Source organism: Condylostylus longicornis, unplaced genomic scaffold (assembly GCF_029603195.1).
Source record: "Condylostylus longicornis isolate FDR11 unplaced genomic scaffold, ASM2960319v2 ptg000013l, whole genome shotgun sequence".
NCBI lineage: Eukaryota > Metazoa > Arthropoda > Insecta > Diptera > Dolichopodidae > Condylostylus > Condylostylus longicornis.
Window position 1 is genome coordinate 7,056,072 of NW_026577982.1, and position 18,670 is coordinate 7,074,741.

The 18,670-nt window shown below is 22.6% G+C and overlaps 1 protein-coding gene across 3 annotated transcripts in view; it reads left to right on the forward strand.

Moving 5' to 3' along the window:
* Positions 1-2,797: 2,797 nt before the first annotated feature.
* Positions 2,798-18,670, forward strand: part of LOC129605683 (kinesin-like protein Klp10A) — a 31,133-nt gene continuing 15,260 nt past the window's right edge. Inside the window, exons 1-4 of one of the 3 annotated variants that reach the window (XM_055515586.1) lie at positions 2,798-3,780; positions 5,071-5,366; positions 10,987-11,208; positions 14,514-14,568. In XM_055515586.1, coding sequence (XP_055371561.1) covers positions 2,940-3,780; positions 5,071-5,366; positions 10,987-11,208; positions 14,514-14,568 — 1,414 coding nt within the window. In that variant the 5' untranslated portion in view covers positions 2,798-2,939. Of the gene's footprint in view, positions 3,781-5,070; positions 5,367-7,937; positions 7,995-10,986; positions 11,209-14,513; positions 14,569-18,670 lie in introns of all 3 variants that reach the window. The other 2 variants (XM_055515587.1, XM_055515588.1) reach the window with 2 other exon arrangements.

Sequence of the window (18,670 nt, forward strand, 5' to 3'; positions counted from 1 at the left end):
TAAATTATTAAATTTCTGACAATTTTGATTAACATAAAAATTTATCGGATTCCCTAAGCAAGAAATCTTTAAAAATTTGAGTTTCAATTAAATTCGAAATAAAATTTGCCCCAATCTAGAAAATTTTCGTCAGATTTGAATTTTAATAGATAAATTGATTAAAAAATTTTATTAATACAATTAATAATTAGAGAAATTAATTAATAAAATTAGTTTTTATTTTGTTTTGTTTAAATACGCGTTCAATAAGGTAATTAGGCCCCCTCTTCATTGTAACTATTACAATAAATTTATATTCATTTTCATGAAATCAATTTCGAATATTTTTAAAAAATCTTTCATACTACTTAGGTTGTCATTTATTCCTAAAAAGGCACATAAATATTAATAGGTATTTACCTAATTCTTCAAATATAATTGATTTTTTCTTAAATTAGCTATATGTTTTAAATAGTTTGCCTATACATACATATATACACGTATTTATCTACAAATAAAATAATATTATTTACTTTAAGTATCGATTACTAAAATTAATATCAAAATTGAAAAAAAATTTTCCACATTTTTAGAAATCAATAAAATATGAAAATTTTTAATGCCTAAGTACATATAAAAAAATATTAATTTCTTAATGTTATGGTTGAATTGAAAATAGAACACCATATACTTATAAGAAATTTAATATTCATTTAATATAGAAAGATATATGTATATAATATGTATGTTAGTTTATATTGTACATGTATAAATGTACATATATAAAATCAGGCAATAAATAAATTTTGAATAAATTTTTGAACAATTATTTTGTCATTAAAGAAAACTATAATTTTTCATTTTTATGAAGCAACAGAAGCACATACATGCAGACTATGTTTTGAAAAGATTTTTAGATTTATTAAATTAAATATTCATTAGAATCAAATTCAATTTGAATTAATTTTAATTAAATGAGTGCATGGCATACAAATATTTTATACTTATATAGATGCATACATAAATTATTTATAAAATGAAGTCTGTGTGAAAGTATAGATTCACAAATTTATATTGAAACTTTTATTTTTTATGAAGTTTCTTATACAAAGTTATTCATTTGATGAAACCTGAATAACTTCAAAAGAAAACCCAATATAGATATGTATATAATAGTACCGTTATTAAATAAAATTTAGAAAAACTTGAAGTCAATAAAATTTTACGTAATTAATTCTAATAAAATATTTTTTTTATTGTTTGATTGTGCACTTTATTATTTGTTTCTACCTCTCTGATAGCAGAAAATATTATAAATATTGAGCTTATCAGAACCATGACAGCTAAAAATTTGCATATTATCATTAGTCTGGCTTGAAATTTTTGCTTATTTTACATGATGTATGAGGCTGGAACACAAAGTACGTTATGATCATATTTGGATATTATTATAGGTTTTGGACATTCTTCTGGGTTTGAATACAATAAATCGTAGTGTAGTTCACTATATAGAAAATCTTATATGTATAAAGATTATTGTTGAATATTGTTCAAAATTTTATTTAATAGTAACGCTATTTTAGTAAAGTGGTACACTTCGTGTACTTCATTTAAAATTTGAAACATTCACGGAAAACATTATAAATTCCAAAATTTCTCGATCATGTTCTGCTTCGATGATAAAAGGTATATTTTTTAACCAATTTAATGCACCTTTTTTCCTGAAGTAATTAGTCAGTCATGATTGTTTTACTAAATTGTTTGTTTTAATTCAAAACCTCACTTCTACCACTCCTTTTTTTTGTCTTTTTATAGTAGTTCTCCCTTTATTTTCATTCAACTACATTTTTAATTTATTAAAATATCCTTGTAGAGTGTAGAGACAATAAAAATATTTTTGTATTTTATTTTAAAAAACATGAATTTCAAATTTTTCATTCCAAGATTTGTTTTCTTTATACTTATAGTGTGTTTTTTTACTGTGATGAGGTCAACCAAGAGTTCAAAATTAATTTCTTTTTTGTTTTTATTTTCAATTCTCTATATTCTCTTCGCATTGTAGTATAACACACAATACATACAAATATCTTTTATTTTTCATTGTACTACCGGCCGGCATAATTATTGGCTCAGTCATTTTTACAATTCTACACCACATGGATTAAATTTTTTATTATTATTATTTTATTTTTCAAATAGAATTTTCTTGTTTTCTTAATAGAACTTATATAGGCACTGTTCAAAAGCCATGTATACATGTGTATATGTATATTTAATCTAAAATTTCTTATAATATTATGTAGTGTAGCATACAATCTGCTACTACTTAAGTGTCATTATAAGCCTTTTACTATTTTTATATATAAAAAAAATTACAGTGACATATTTTGAGAAAATTGAATTTTATTGAATTGTACATTATGAGTAGGGCATTATAAGGGGTATTTTGAGTAGGGCTACTACAACTAATGTGTTTTAATAATGAAAAAATTTCATAAAAAAATAGTTAGACACGCTATTTTTATTTTTGTTCTTTCTAATGGTCGCAGACATATTGAATTTATTAATATTTGTGAAATACCTCATGTAAAATAGTTGCAGGTGTTGGTAAATTCACAGTATACAGTAGGTATTGAATGTGACGTATATTTTAAAATAATAACAAAATGAAAACAGAAATGACATAAATTTGCGGTTTTGTAACTGTTTTGAAAATAATAATAAACGATATATGGATTAGTTGGTTATTTGTCAAAAATAATTTTTGTTTACTTTATTAGAAATATGACGGCAAATTTTATTAATAATAAATACTTTGCCTAATATACACAAATATTAAGAAAAAATTTAATGAAATTCAGAACTTGAAAACTATATTGTTAATTTGTTAATCAGTTTTAAGTGAACCTATAATTAAATAATAAAAAAGATTACAACTGAAAACATTTATTTTGTAAAAAATGCCGTCGTGGTTTAAAAAACATTTTAGTTGTTTTCGTCGTGAACAAAGTGATTTGGCTGTGATTTCAAAAAAACGCTCAACAAATTCAAAACGACAATCATCAAAATTTCAACAGGAACATCAAAATCAATATGATTCAACATCATTAGCTGATGTTGACGATAATAAAAATACAATAAAATCAATATCATCATCATTATCACCAGATTCAATTGATGAGAAATTTCGTAATATTCATGAAATTCCAATATCATCACCATCTTCAAAAGAAGAAAAAGAAATAGATTATAATAATGATGGAGATGATGGTGATACATCACATGAAGATGATTCTACTACAAAAAATGTAGGATATATAAAAATCTATACAAATTCTAATTCAAGACGAAAATCATCTGGAACAACAACATCATCAATATATCCACCAAGACGACCAATTTTAACATCATCATCATCATCGATACGACGAAAATCACCACGTCGAAAATCACCAAATCGTCGTAAAAATAATACAGAAACATTTTCGAAAAAGAAATCAGCAAATATTGGTAATAATTTAAATAGTCGAAATAGTAGTGGCGCTAGTGGTGGTGATAGCGGTAATAGTAATATTCATAGCAATAAGAATTGTGATGGTAATAAACAAATTAGTGAAAAACGAAAGCAATTAAAATTATTAATACAACAAAATCGTAATAATTCCAATTATGAGAAAAATCTTAATGCAAATCAATTTTTAAATAATAAAAGTGCCAATAATATTAATAATTTTGGTGATAATAATTATAATAATGATATTGAAGATGATGATGATTATGATGATAGTGAAAAAAATGATGGTAAGAAGAAAAAAATGATTAGGTATAATTCTTTTCTGTTCTTGTTTAATTTGAAATTGTTATATTATTCTTAATTATGCAAATTGTAATTAGAAAATTCATGTTACTTATATGCTAAAGGTAGCCGCAAACTATAAAAATTAAAATTTTTATTAATCTGCACTATACATACATATATGTACATTTGTTAAACTCTACTCAAATTTCTCAAACTTCTTTACAGTTGTTCTCTTTCACTTTAGTTTTGACATTTCATATGTAATTCTTTATGACTGCAAATGTCAAATCGGCTCAGTTTATAAAATCAAACTTCATAGTAGAAAGATTGATATCAGAGAGCTCTTCGAAATTAATGAAATTTAAAATTTGTTGAGATTGCCTTCAGTGAGCAATTTATTTTTCATTATGTCGTACAGACCATGCGGTTGAATGTGTCAAGGTTATTTTATCTTTTATTTTTATTGAAATGTAATTCATATAATATTCCGACGGGAATGTGCGGAAAAATGGTTCAATATTAATGCCATCTATTCGTGTGATAAAATTTAATTGTCTTGGATTACTTTTGATTGGGAAAATTAATTAATTGTTGTTTAATAAATTTTTGTTTGAGAAGAGAATTTTCATTAAATATAAATATTTCCTTAATGTCTGCTGATGTCTTGTGCAATGATGATATGTTGAGTACATTAAATTCGGTAAGCTTCCGATTTTCAATAATGAATTTTTCGAATTAAATACTTAGTTACGAAAAAACAAAAGAGAATAAATTGTTTTAAGTAAAAAGTGGAATAACGGAAACAAAAATTGTTTGCTCTACTCTCTTGTACCGTTTTAATATTAAGATTTTTTTTGGGAAAGATTGTAAACGTTTTTTCATTGAAAATTTTTATTCAATAATTATGTAAAATTTTATACTTATACATTCACTTTTATTTCATGATTTTCATGTAATTATAATTGTTTGTTTTACAATTAAAAATTTTTATAATTAAACTTCTTTTTTTTGTGAAAGTCTTTTGAAATTCATTTTTGAAAAATTAATTGCATTTTAATTTTTACAAGTCTTCTCGAATAATTTTTTTTTAAATGAATTTCCTTAAAAAAAATTTTTTTTTTTTATTGTTTTGTTATACTTGTAAAATCGCTGGGAATTTAAATAAATTTTCAATTTTTTTTTTGATATGAATTTATTAAAAATTTCCTTAATTAATTTAATTTAATAGTTTGTGAAAAATCTTTTTGAAATAACTATAATTTTTAATTTCTTTTCATTTTTTTTTTTTTTAGGTCGTGTACATTCAGCTGTTATATCAAAAATAAATAATGATGCTAGATCAATAACAGTTGAATGGTATGAAAGAGGTGAAACCAAAGGTAAAGAAGTTGAATTAGATGCAATTTTAGCTTTGAATCCAAATCTTGTTAAGCAACAAGATCAAGGTTTTCATATTGAAGAAGATGAAATTGAAAATAGAAATAGTAATAACGGTATGGATGGAAGTTTTTTGTCTAGATTACAAAATGCAAAATGTAATGAACCGGAAGCTAAAAAAGTTGCAACAGCACCAAATAATTTAGCTAGGGTAAGTTGTTTTATGTATTATTTTTTTTATCATAAAAAATAAAATTCGATTTATTTGATAGCTTAAATGGAGACAAATTTCTATTTCATATGATTGATAAAAGTGATTAAAATATTACAACAATTTTCAGAAAACATTCAATATTTATACTGCTACTTTGTATTTTGTTAAATTACGGAAAGTCAAACAAAGTATTGTTTGGACATTAGCAAGTAGTAAAAATGTCATCAGAATGTAATTTTTTTCATTAACGGAATTAAAATAAACATTAAGAATAATTTTTTTTACAAAAGATTAATTCTAAATCGATTCTTTTCTCGAAGAAATTCTATTGCTAACCTAATCGATATTTTTGTGTAAAATGATCAAAATCAGTCATTATACCGTTTACTCTTATAGAGAAATACTGCTAATTTTCGAAATTTGCTGATATATTTTGTAGAAGTTATTGAAATCTTTACAATGACATTTTCAAATATAATCGATTTTTCGCATACAATAATCGGTTATTTTTACAAAATTTATATATGCTTGCGAATTTCAAGCTTGTTCATTTCTATTACAGTAAAATTGTATACGCTGAGGCGTATGTATAATTGTTTAGTTTATTAAACAAATTTATTATGAAGATTAGACACAATTTGTCATTGAAATAGAAATTCACCATAGAAATTTTCCACTAATAAGCCATCAAATTAAATATTTTTTTTTTTTTTACTTAAAACGACAAAATTACTTCATCGTTAATATTATGTTTTTTAATTAAAACATTTTTTTAAACATTACCAACGTTTTATATAACAAATAAAATTGAACAATAAATTAATAAAGAAAAAAATACTGACTAAAATCAGTGGCAGAAGAAAAAAAAAAAAACATCAACAAAAATTCGAAATTATTAAAACTGTTTTTCTCCTTTTTTTTTTTGTTGTTGTTTTCCGTATCAATTTTTCTGTTAATCAACCCCATTAATTATCAAACCAAAAGAGAAAAAAATACAAACAAAATACCAAAACCATTCATTTCAAATGTTTTCTTCATTCAATTCTAAAAATAAAAGTTTTGCCAAGCTTTTAGTTTTATTAGATTTTTTTTTTTCGTTCGATAGCTTTTTTTTTTCTGTTTGGTGATTGCTGCGGCAGAAAATTTCTTTTCTTAATTTTTTTTTAAAAAATATTTTATGACGAGATTTTCTTGCTGTTCCTTAAAAAATATTTTTCTACTTTATTTTTTCTCTTTTATATTTTCTTTGTATATGAATTTAAAAAAAAAAAATTTTTTTTTCTTCTAAATTTTTTAATAAAATTCATTCAATTTTAAAATTCAATTTTAAAATTAAATACAGGAAAAAAAAAAATTTCAAAAATTTTGTTACAATTTTTCGTTTTACTGCTATTGATTTGAATTTCTAACACTATAAAGGAAGTTTCAAGTAGGTTTTTTATTGTCGGCACTTTGAAGTTTTCAACAACCTAATCATAAATTAAAAGAGCCAGAAATGAAAAAAATAGAAAGAAATGTGCAAAATGTTTGCTGAAAAGAAAAAAAAAATATTTTGGAGTGGGTACTTCAATTTCAAATTAAATTTTTGCAATGAAAAAAAAAAAAATGTTTTCTATATTGCATTGCGCGTTTCTTAAATATTTTTATGAGTGTATGTGCAGTTTTTTATGTATATAAAATAATCTGCCCTTTTGACTTTTAACATTTATATCAAATGCAGTTGTTCCTCAATATTCTACATTCTAAATATAATATGTCGTTCACTTATATGGTATGTGGCCGTAAGTTAGGGCCAGCTATTGGATATGTTTTCATATTATGAGTAGTTTCTGATACATGATGATCCTCTAAAAATAAAGAAAATTAGTTAATTTATTGCACATGCCATAGTTTAACAGAAAACAAAAGTCGCATATGCACTTATGTATGTCGAGGGATAACTGTCTACATAAGCATTTCAATTTCGTATTACAAGAATTTTTAACAATACAATTAAACGAGCAAAATATTCAATTAAAACTGGAACCAACCAAATGGAACTAAATTATTAAATTTGAAATAAAATTTTCTGAAAATAGTTTTTCATATTTACATACATATGTATATATTCGATAAATATAACGTAAGATTATTAAACATTTTTATTTTGTTAACGTCAAAAACTTCCTTTTCGTTAAAAAATTGATTCTTTAAAATTTAATTTTTTCTCCATAATGTAGATGGCAGTAAATATCAGCAATTATTACTTTCATTGGTTTGATATTATTTTGATTTTCATCCAAATATAAATCTAGGTGTACTAACTGTAAAAAATTACAAAAAAAATAAGTAAATATACAATAAAAATTCACAATTGAATTTAAAAATAAAATTTTTCGAAAATTTTTAATATAATATATAAGTACTAATAATAATTCCTTTAAATTAAGATTTCATTAAAAATTAAATTAAATTTTAAAAATAAATTGTAATTAAAAATCACTTTATTAAAATCATAATTATACAAAGCATAATATTCATATAAATAATAAAATAATAATTGTAATCATAATTTGCATAAATGTCTAGTTGATACAACATTCTTCATTGGATGATTATCCATCGGGAAATGAAGATGATAAAAATGTAGGTACCCAATTATTTAATATAACAACTATATTAAAAAAAAAAACCAGCACTTAATTAATTATTTTAATTGGAACAAATTCATAAAAAAAAAATAATTTTGCTAGGTTAAATTTACAATATTATTTTGATAAAAATTAATATTATTAAAATCACAAAACGTTTATTATTAAATAAACAAACTAAAAACATTTACAATTCAATTAAAAATAACATAAAAATTTTTATTGACAACAATTCAAATTAATATTCACAATAATTGCTTGATAACATTCATTTTAAATGATATTAACACAAAAACCAAAAAAGTACTGTAATTAAAAAACTTAGTACAAGTATAATTTTTTAGTACAAAAGTAATTAGATTTAGAACTCAAATTAATTTGAAATTTAATTTAATAATTTTTTTTCTTTTCGTACAAAGTAAATAATAGTTGCAATAATTTTTTTTTATACACAAATACAAGAAATATAAATACTTATAAAAAAAGCAATTTTGCAAAATTATAATTTTGTTATTTCGATATTTTTTTTTCTTTAAAATTTAAGTGCTAACATTTTAAAGATTTTTGTTCCTTTAAGATTGTGAATGAATTTTTGAAATGGAATTTCAAAACAGAGGCTATGTTATATTATGTCAGTCTTTTACTTTACCGTGAACAGTTTATAGCAACACGAGAAATCGATTTTAGTTCAATTACAATTTTACTTCACTAAAATTGTCAAAATATATTTCGGAAATCGATTGAGAATTCGATCGCCAATAAATTGGCTTTTTTTTCGACAGAAAATTAGTTCATAATACATTTCTAAGTTTTGCAGCTGTTCCATTTTTATTTCCTATTGACTCTGTACCGAATATTTTTTACTACTGCTATGGAGGTCAATTTTTCTATTATGTCGGATTATTTATTTTCGATTATTTAATTTTCAACACAACCAATTACTCAATTGATTTACCTGTCACATTCATTTATTAATCGATTAATTCCTGAATCGGTTTTTAATACGAATTGAATGATTTTGTTAATTATTTGGCTAATATATTTTACTAAAATTCCACTGTCAAATCCAATTACCACTATAATTGTATAAATTATAAAAACTACTGAATAAGTTTTAAAAAATTGCCTTAATTCACAATAATTTCAATAAGCTTAAATTGATTAAATTTAAAAAGGAAACATAACCTAACTATTTGATTTTATAAATCAATATATACGATTACATTGTATTTTATTGATTGATTAACTTTTTTTTTTTCTCAGTTGCCATTTTATTTGCCATCTTTGTATAAGAGAACATAGATAGAACTTCCATACATACTTAAATCGGCATGTTCGTATTTAAGTAAATATCAGAATGGGAATGAATACATAGAATATATTAACTTTTGGAATTTTTGTTCCAAATTCAAGAGAAGGAAATAAATTTAATACAAAAAGAAAAAAAAACAAAATCTAATTCTTGTTAATTATAAAATTTATTTGAAATAACAATAATTGGTTGCCATAGATAACGGGGGTATAGTTTGAATTAAGCAGAGGTAGTAAATTTTTACAGTGCTATAGCATGTTGTGTAATCGAAAAATTTATAAGTTTGATTATCAGAACTTAAACTAATAAAGGAAATAAAACTATTATAGAAATAAATTTTGTTTATCAAAATTGTAAAAAAACCTGACAATCCGGAAAGTGCAAAATGTTTTTTTTTTATTAAGTTTTGCATATCGGGTTTGATAAAATATTTCACGTACGTGAAGTAAAATTTCCGTCCGGTTAATTATTGAACTTTCTTGAGGTATTGGCGCAAGAACACTTGCATTCGCTCGGTAAATCAAATATTAACACAAAATTCTGATCTATTGTCAAAAAAAGGAAATTGTTGGAAAATTTAGAAAAAAGAAATGTTTACCTACCCCTGCACATATGTGGGTAAAACTACAAAAAAAAAAACTTGTTATCCTTTCTCTCTGACTGTCGTTACTGTAGTGAACTCACCGCATTTAGCAACAACAAATAAACAATCTTCAAAAATATATTTTAGGAAAATACAGTTGATAAGAAGAGTAGTAGTACGTCATTTAGTTCATGGTATTTTGACCTCTTGGAAAATTTTACCACAATAATTTCATAAAAGGGTTGTTAAAAGAAGTTGTTTCTATTTAATCAATTTAATAGTTAAAAAAAATATATTTTATTAAAAATGTTCACAATGTATTTTTTATTTCAACCTCCAATGGTAAGTTTAAATTATTTTTTTTTAATATTATTTTTAAATTTTCTCACAAAATTGTTATAATTTCTTTCACAAAATATTTTTATAAAAGTGTACAAAATTTTTTTTTTGATTTATAATATTAATTATAATAGTGATGTATATATGCAAATGTTAGGTTATGTGTTGAAAAAGAAAAGTAAGGTAATCATTAGGTCAGACACGTTGTTGTAGAAAATTACTAGGTTAAAAGAATTTAAGGGTGTGTCAGTTAGGGAAATTTTTTAAACAAAAATTTAATTTATGAATAAATTGTGAATATGTGTAAAATTATACTAAAAAACAATTATTATTATCTAATAAATATTTTAGATCTCATTCACAAACTTTAATATAAATATATTTATATTGCAATATCAAGTTGACATTATTTATAGCAGTGTTCACACATGCTATATACTCTCAAGAGTTTATTTTGGTGCTCTCGTACACATAGCGGTGCTGAGTAATTGTCGTATACTCGTATACAATAATAATGTCAATTATTGACGTTTATGTTATTATTATTTAAATGCATCTAAGAGGGCAAACAATAAATTTTCAAAATTATAAAGTAAAAATTGTGAAAATTTATAAAAATATACTCAAAATTTAATTTTCAGTAAATACTTGAAATTAAGTATTTTTAATTTAATAATCAATATAAATAAACTACTAAAAGTTAATGAATGCGATCTAAATATTATATGTATATATATATATATGTGTATATAGGATCCGTCTCAATCATCAATTGATGAGGAAGATGAAAATGATGTTGATGATGATGAAGAAGATTATATTGATGATCCAGATGATTTAGAACAAATGCGTAGCAGTGCTGGTGGACAATCTATAACTGCTAATAGTAGTACTGGAACAACAGGAGGCGGTGGCAATAATGGTGGCGGTGGTAATACTTTACCAATACGTCAAACATCTGCAAAATCTTCAGTGGTACAAAAACAAAAATTAAAGATTGTGTTTTTTTTCTAAATTTTTTTTTATTTAATATAAAGGGTGATTTTTTTTTGCTATTTGGTTTTTCATGACTTTATTTGATGCTTTATGCAGGACTTGTTACAATTTTTTGGGTAATATATCATTATATGAGGAGACTGACGTCCGGACTGTGTATCGAAATTATGGGATTAGACGTCTTTAGATTCTTTGGGGTGTGTGTGACATTACTTTGTTCATATCGACCCCTACACCTTTGGAAAAAAATTAGATGAAGTTATACTTATAAAAATTACTTGCAATTTGCCGTTATTTCTGTATTTTTGTTGAGATTTAAAAACTAAAAGATTCAAAAATCACCCTATTTATAATTGCCTTGCGATTTACAAAATTAATAGATATATAAATAGATATATAAAAATATGTATAGTCCCCATGTATTATATAAAATTATAAACTATGTTATTAAATATTTATTTTATTTTTTCTATTATTTTTAAGTTCAAAACTATATTCTTATAACATTCTCTAAATATATTCTTAGATGTGTTCATATTTATCCAATGTGTTAATGAAATTTTTATATATAGTATGTGTGATATGGAATATATAGAATTATGTGAAAAGGTTGATTTTTTTTTTCTGAATATAAATAAATAAACACACGGTCTTATACAATTTATTTATATTTTTATTATTATTTTATTACATATTATTAGACATATGAACAAATAGTATTTATATTGTATAAGGAAATCGAAAACATTAAAAATTACAAGTATATTGAATGTATTTTTATATTTGAATTAAATATTGTAAACTATACAATAAATAGTATATAATTAGTAATAAAATACTTAAATAGATGTCAATTATATATTTTTAAATTTTTAGAAGTCAAAACAATAACATTATAGTATTTCAATTTAATATTATGTGACATTTATTATGTCAAATGTCATTATTAATTTCTATATAACTTTAATTGAAAGCATAGAAAATTTTACATTTTCCATAGAAGCTTTTTGGTTTACCATTATTATGACATATATGGATGACATTTTTGTGGTTTATTTGAAAATAGAAAATTTCAATTTCCTTATTTATTTTAAATAAGCAATTTAGTACGTAATTGATTAAATGACGTATTATTGAAATGGTCATTTGTATTTAACAGTTATTTAACTTTAAATATAGGAAGTTTTAATGTACAATAAATAAAAATACAAATGTCAGTTTCTGTAGAAATCATTTAATTTGATTTTTAGTTAAAAAAAAAAGAAATAATGTTTTGAATTAATTTTTTAATTATTTTGTTAAATTATTAAATATTGCCCTTTTATTAAAGTACATACATATGTACTTTAATAAATGACATAAAGAGACAATCATTAATTAGAATGGTTTTAGAGGAGTCTAAAAAACAGTAACCATCGAAAAGGTAACTAATACTTAAATGGTTTCGTAGGCTCTTGTGCCTAATATATAAAAATATATGTATATAAAAATTAAATCTTTCACTTTAGATTATGAAATATTTTGACATTGACAAATTATTAAAAATATTGCTGTCAACAAAAAATACATTCAATATATTTTATTTGATTTTTAATGATTTTATTAGATTATATAGTTTATTGACGGAATGAGGTAGGGATTTTAAATTTCTATATATAAAGTTTATTAAAGGTTGTTTTTCTCTTAATTTAATATTTATTTATAATAGCAAGTTTGGTGATTATTTTTTATAATGAATTTGTGTGTTACAAAATTATTTAGATGATAAATTTTATAATATTGTAAATTTTATAATATGTATAGGAAATATTAAATATAAGTATTTTATTGATAGCTTGTATTAAGCTATTGTTGTTGCTACTGCTGTTGTTACTCTTTATTTTTCCGTTAATTTTAATTTTGCACAAGCAATAAATTTTTTCGTATATATTGTGGCTGAATTTAATTTTCAATATTATGCATTAAAAACTTACTACTGTTTGTACAGAAAATAAATTTATGGTTTTCTAAAAGCATTTTTTTTTTAATATTTTAATTTTATCGCAATTTATTTTTTTTTTATTTTAATTTGCAAAGCACTTGGACACAATTCACTTATTTTAATTCGACGTTTTTTTTTTTTTTTTAAAAATGTTGATTTCTAAAAAAAATGAAATATTATAAATAAATTTTTAATTTTTTGTTATTACAATGGCCAAAAGCAATTAATATTTAACGATTGCATATTGAGTCTAAAGTATTAAAATTTAATTTAATTGCATAATTATAGGCTGCTTCTATGAAATAATCGTTTATTTTTACATTATAAAATTAATGCTCAAAATAGCTAAACAACCCGGCTTCGATTACAACTGTAATAAATAAAATAAATGGCTAATTATTAATTAGTAAATATAATTTAATACTTTAGCTCAATTTAATTTACAACATTGTATAACTTATGGCTTAAATTTTATTTTGCATTTTAATTATATGCATTTTATAAATTTTTGTGATTATTTATAGATGAAAAATTCACATTCACTATAGCAATTTCACTATAGCAATATCACTAGAATACAAAAACAAAAAAATCATAAAAATTTAATTTGTATATATACACAAAACAAAAAGTAAAAGTTCGAATCTCTTGAAAAATAATGAAATCTTGGAAAAATGGCGTTTTATGACTCAATGTCATATGATTGACCAAAAACAAATTAATTTTTCTATTCAAATTTGTAAAATGTACTAATTTCATTTTTTTGCGTTCTATCAATATGAAGAAAGTATAAAGAATTAGAAGGAAGCATTTTGGACTTCCGATTGCAAAACTTACTGCAAATTTCGAAAATCAAAGTAATGACATCTGTCGAAAAATATATTTACAACTATCTCTCAACTACTCTTTTACTTGTACTAATTTAATAATGCAAACTTATTCCAATGTAATGGAAGATGATAGCAGTGTCATACGCGCTTAAAAAGAGCTGTTACATTAAATGACATTTCTTATCATATTTCTCTTCTTCAATATTAATTAACGCAATTTTTAAACAAACCAAAGCCGTTTTATTAATCAATGTAATTTGTAAAAGAAAGAGATTTGGAACATTTTATTTTCTCTAATTCAATATTGTATAACAGTTTTTATTTTGTATTATACACATTAATATTACATATAATATATGTTGTTGTTATTATTGTTATCTCTTACATCAATGTTTTTTTTTTTTATTATAATGTGTTTTTTTTTCTCTTATTTATACATTAATAGTAATTATTTTTACTATAAAATATTTCAGAATCCTACACATGGTGCTATTAGAGTTATGAACAGATTGAATAACACTCAAAATGGTAAGTCTTATATAATTCATTTTAAATATCTACATATAAATTATCTATTGTTATTATTTTGAAAAAAAAAAAAACAAGAAGAGAATTTTAATTTAATTTCCATTTTGGATGCTAAAATAAAATTGATGATTAATATAATAAGTTATACATGTTATTAATATGATGACAATAATTAAGCGCACACAATTGGTTTAATCGAAACAATTGTGAATCACTCTCATTTATTACAACAAAAATTTTAATTAGTAAACAGAAAAAATAAAAAGTAAACAATTAAACAAGTGAAATTCATTTAATTTTTTATTAAATTCTATAGACGCCACCTACATTGTCATTATAATATTGTTTATTACTATGACTTACAGTGTGTAGTATATAGATCCGAAAAAAATGTTGACGTTTAGGTACAGTTTAAATGTTGACATATTTAAACATACCAGTTTAAAACCAATTTAACTTTTAAACTAAAATCCGGAGTACTTGTGGATAATACCGCATACCACTTCAAATGATTCGTCCAAGAGAATATGGGCGACAAATTTGAATAATTTCGAACACGACTACCAGAATTTCAATTACTTTTTGATAAAATTCAGTTAAATTTTGAAGTACACTGTATATAAGCATTTTTTGATTACATAATTTTTATGTACAAATATATTTTTACAAAATTTTCTATTTTTTAAAACGTGATCAATTTATTTTATTAAATAATAAAAAATTAAATGAATTTTTTGTTTGAGATGACTTTTCCTAGGTCAATTGTACAGAATTGTTCAATTTACTAAATAAGATATTTATAGTCATTAATAAAACAACAATTACATTAACAAAAATAATGTAATTGTAATCTCGAGAACTATTTATATGTGTTAATAGCGTGCGTATGTGTTGTGTTCAGACTTTGTACATTGTAAATCATTTGAAATGACACAATTTTTTTTATAGTTATTTCATTTTTATTTTATTTTAAATAATGAAAAATTTTCAAAAATGGTAAAATAAAAAATAAATTAAAATAAATTTATAAAAAAAACAACTTTTAATTTTTTTTTTCCATATATTTCTTAACAAAAATTAAGATTAAGGAAATAGAGAAAAATGTTTTGAGAAAATTTAATTCTAACGGAATTTAATGTCAAAATATATGTGTTCTGATCATGAGTATTGCATGTTTGTTCATATTTTAATTTAAATTTTTTAGTTCAATGCAAGATTATACGCGAATGTATAGTGTTTTTTTTTATTAACTTGAATCTAACACGATTCTTCTTAAATTAACAATAATTATGTTGACTCTATAATGACGGACGACATTGTTTTATTTAGTTTCTTTTTTTAGTAATAATTGTAATGTGAGAAAAAAACGATGTATTTAATTTTATTACACTGCTTTTTAAAATAACTTTTTATTATCCAACATAAAAAGCGTGTATTTTTAATGCACGAAATTTTATTTTAATATTTAACCCATTAATTGCAGTTGTGCGATTGAAGATATTGCAATGAAATGTGAACATACATACATATGTTGTATGTCATTCTAAAACATTGGTTGTCAAATATTTATTGACATAGAAAATTTGAAATATGTCATTAATTTATGTCATAAAATACACAATTACTATTGGTAGTCTTACATTTTATTTATACCCGCACCGTTACCGTTTATAACGCTAAGAAATAATGGTCTGAGATATAGACTCAAGTGTATGTCTTTTAACTTTTTGTGGTGTAGAATGAAATATTCGTAGTTAGTAATAAAATGGGTAAAAAAATAGAAGATATTAAGCGTATATAGAGAAAAATCCTTTAAAAATCTTTAAAAAAAATTCCTAAAGACTTAAAAATCTTTTAACGGAAGGATATCCATTAAAGTGAAAAAAAAAACTAATAAAAACAAAAAATTGTAGGGATTCTACATAGTAAAATGAAAAAAGCAATGCAAAGGTTTTAGAAGTTGGAAGAGAAAAATCAATTTTATTTTGTAATATTTTATATACCGGTATGCTTTCTAATTTCTATTATGTTGCTAGGTCTTAGATGCTTTCATTGTATTTTGTAATATTTTCTCTTCATTGTACTTTATATTGCCGTCAACCATATAAGAGCACTCCTAATATTTTGTATGTTGGAATCAGTGTTGTCGTTTGTGTGGTAATGTAATTGCAATTTAATCAAATATTTCCACATTTTGATAACGTTAAAATGAGAGAATGACTTACAATGCAATAATGCTCTCATTTTTATAATTGAACAGTCTTTGGATTCCACATAATGACGTATTCTGCAGATTCAACTGGAAGTGTATTAAGAATAGTAAAACACTTACCGTGAGATTTGTTTTTGAAATGTGATTTAATTTTCTTCTTTATGAAATATTCAAAACAAAATATTAACCAATTTTTTTTTTTAATTTATCCTTCACATTTTGTTGTTATGGCTCGGTCATCAACAAAGAACACAAAATTTTGTTATTTTATGCACTTTATAGAACAATATTGTAATTAAAAGCTAAATCCAATTGTGTGTGTGTAGAGCTTTCTTTTTCTTTAAATTTATTCTTTGTATGCTCTTTTCTTATTCTGTAATAAAAACTAATTCCTCCTACACACATATGTATATATGTTCTCTTTTAATTTATCTAAAATTATGAACTTTTAAAATATGTTTTAAAATTTTATAATAACTCTTTTAACATGAATTTTTATAATTTCAAGAATTCTAGTCATTATACATAAAATATTCATTAAAATTTTAATTTATGTATTTTTAACATATTTTACAAGATTCTGACAACACTGATTTTAATGTGTGTAAAATGCATATAGAAAGAGAGAAAAAAAAATATTTTTGTATTGTGCTTAGGTGTGATAGGGATGCTTTTTTCTTGTTTTTTTTTTTATCTAAACGTTATTCAATCCTCCTCCTACATAAATTGTAATTACAAAAAAGGATATTAAAATATTCTTGACTATGTGTATATGTACTTAAAAATGCTTTCATAACTAGGTAAAAAATTCTCTACGTAAAATATTAAAATTTTAATATTTTAAAGAAAATAATAAATTTAAAAGGAGAAAAGAAATTTTATATAAAATTTTGAGTAGGTTGAGATTTTTTGCTTCTCAATTTTCATTTTTTATATAAAAAAATTATAATAAATGAGTATTTTAAACTTTAACAAAATTAAGTCATTAATTTTTTTTTTTACAATCACAGTTTGATTGTGTTTTGATCCTAATTCTGAGAATGTTTCTGAAAAGTACGTAGGCTTTATTTTGTTTAATTAGTGATTTTGAGTGCATTTTTTTTTTCTCTGTGCAAATGTCAAATGTCTCTAATATTAAAATCAGAGCGTGTTTTGATTGCCATAAAATTTATTATAAATATTTTTAATCATATTTTAAAAATTTTCTGAAAAATTAAGTATAAAAGATTTAAAATAACGTTAAATTACTACCTAAGTAAAAAATTAACATCAACAACAGTTTGAGTGCATGCAGTGCACTGAGAAAATAAGTCCATTTATTTATTTTGACACAATAGGCACAATATTGTCAATCAGTCATTCCTAAAAACTAAATTAAAATTATATTATTTATACAGTATTGAATAGTTCATCGATTCATTTTTTTTTTTGGAAAAATTAATGTTTCTTAAATTTAATTTAATAAATTTGACATTTTCAATTGACGTTAAGAGGAATTTTTAATCTTTTTTTTAAGCGTAATGTGTAATAACATGTAATATTTAATGTCTAATAAATAATATAATTTACAAAAATTCAGATTATCAATCAAATTAATTTATTAAATTGATTTAGAAAAAAAAAGTAATTCTTATGTAATTTAATAAAAAAATATTTTGTCAAAGAGACGATGACCTATAACAAGTGAATTTACTGCCCCTTTTTCTATTTGTCACAATTAATATCTTAAGGGTTGGTAATATTGAAGTTACATTATAGAATTTGTCATTTAATAAAATTGTAAGAGTTCATCACACTTTACACATACAAAATTTCAACTCTGTCCATATCTTAGAATATATATTTTTGATGTTGCTGATAACCCATGCTCAAGTTTTGTTTGATATGTTG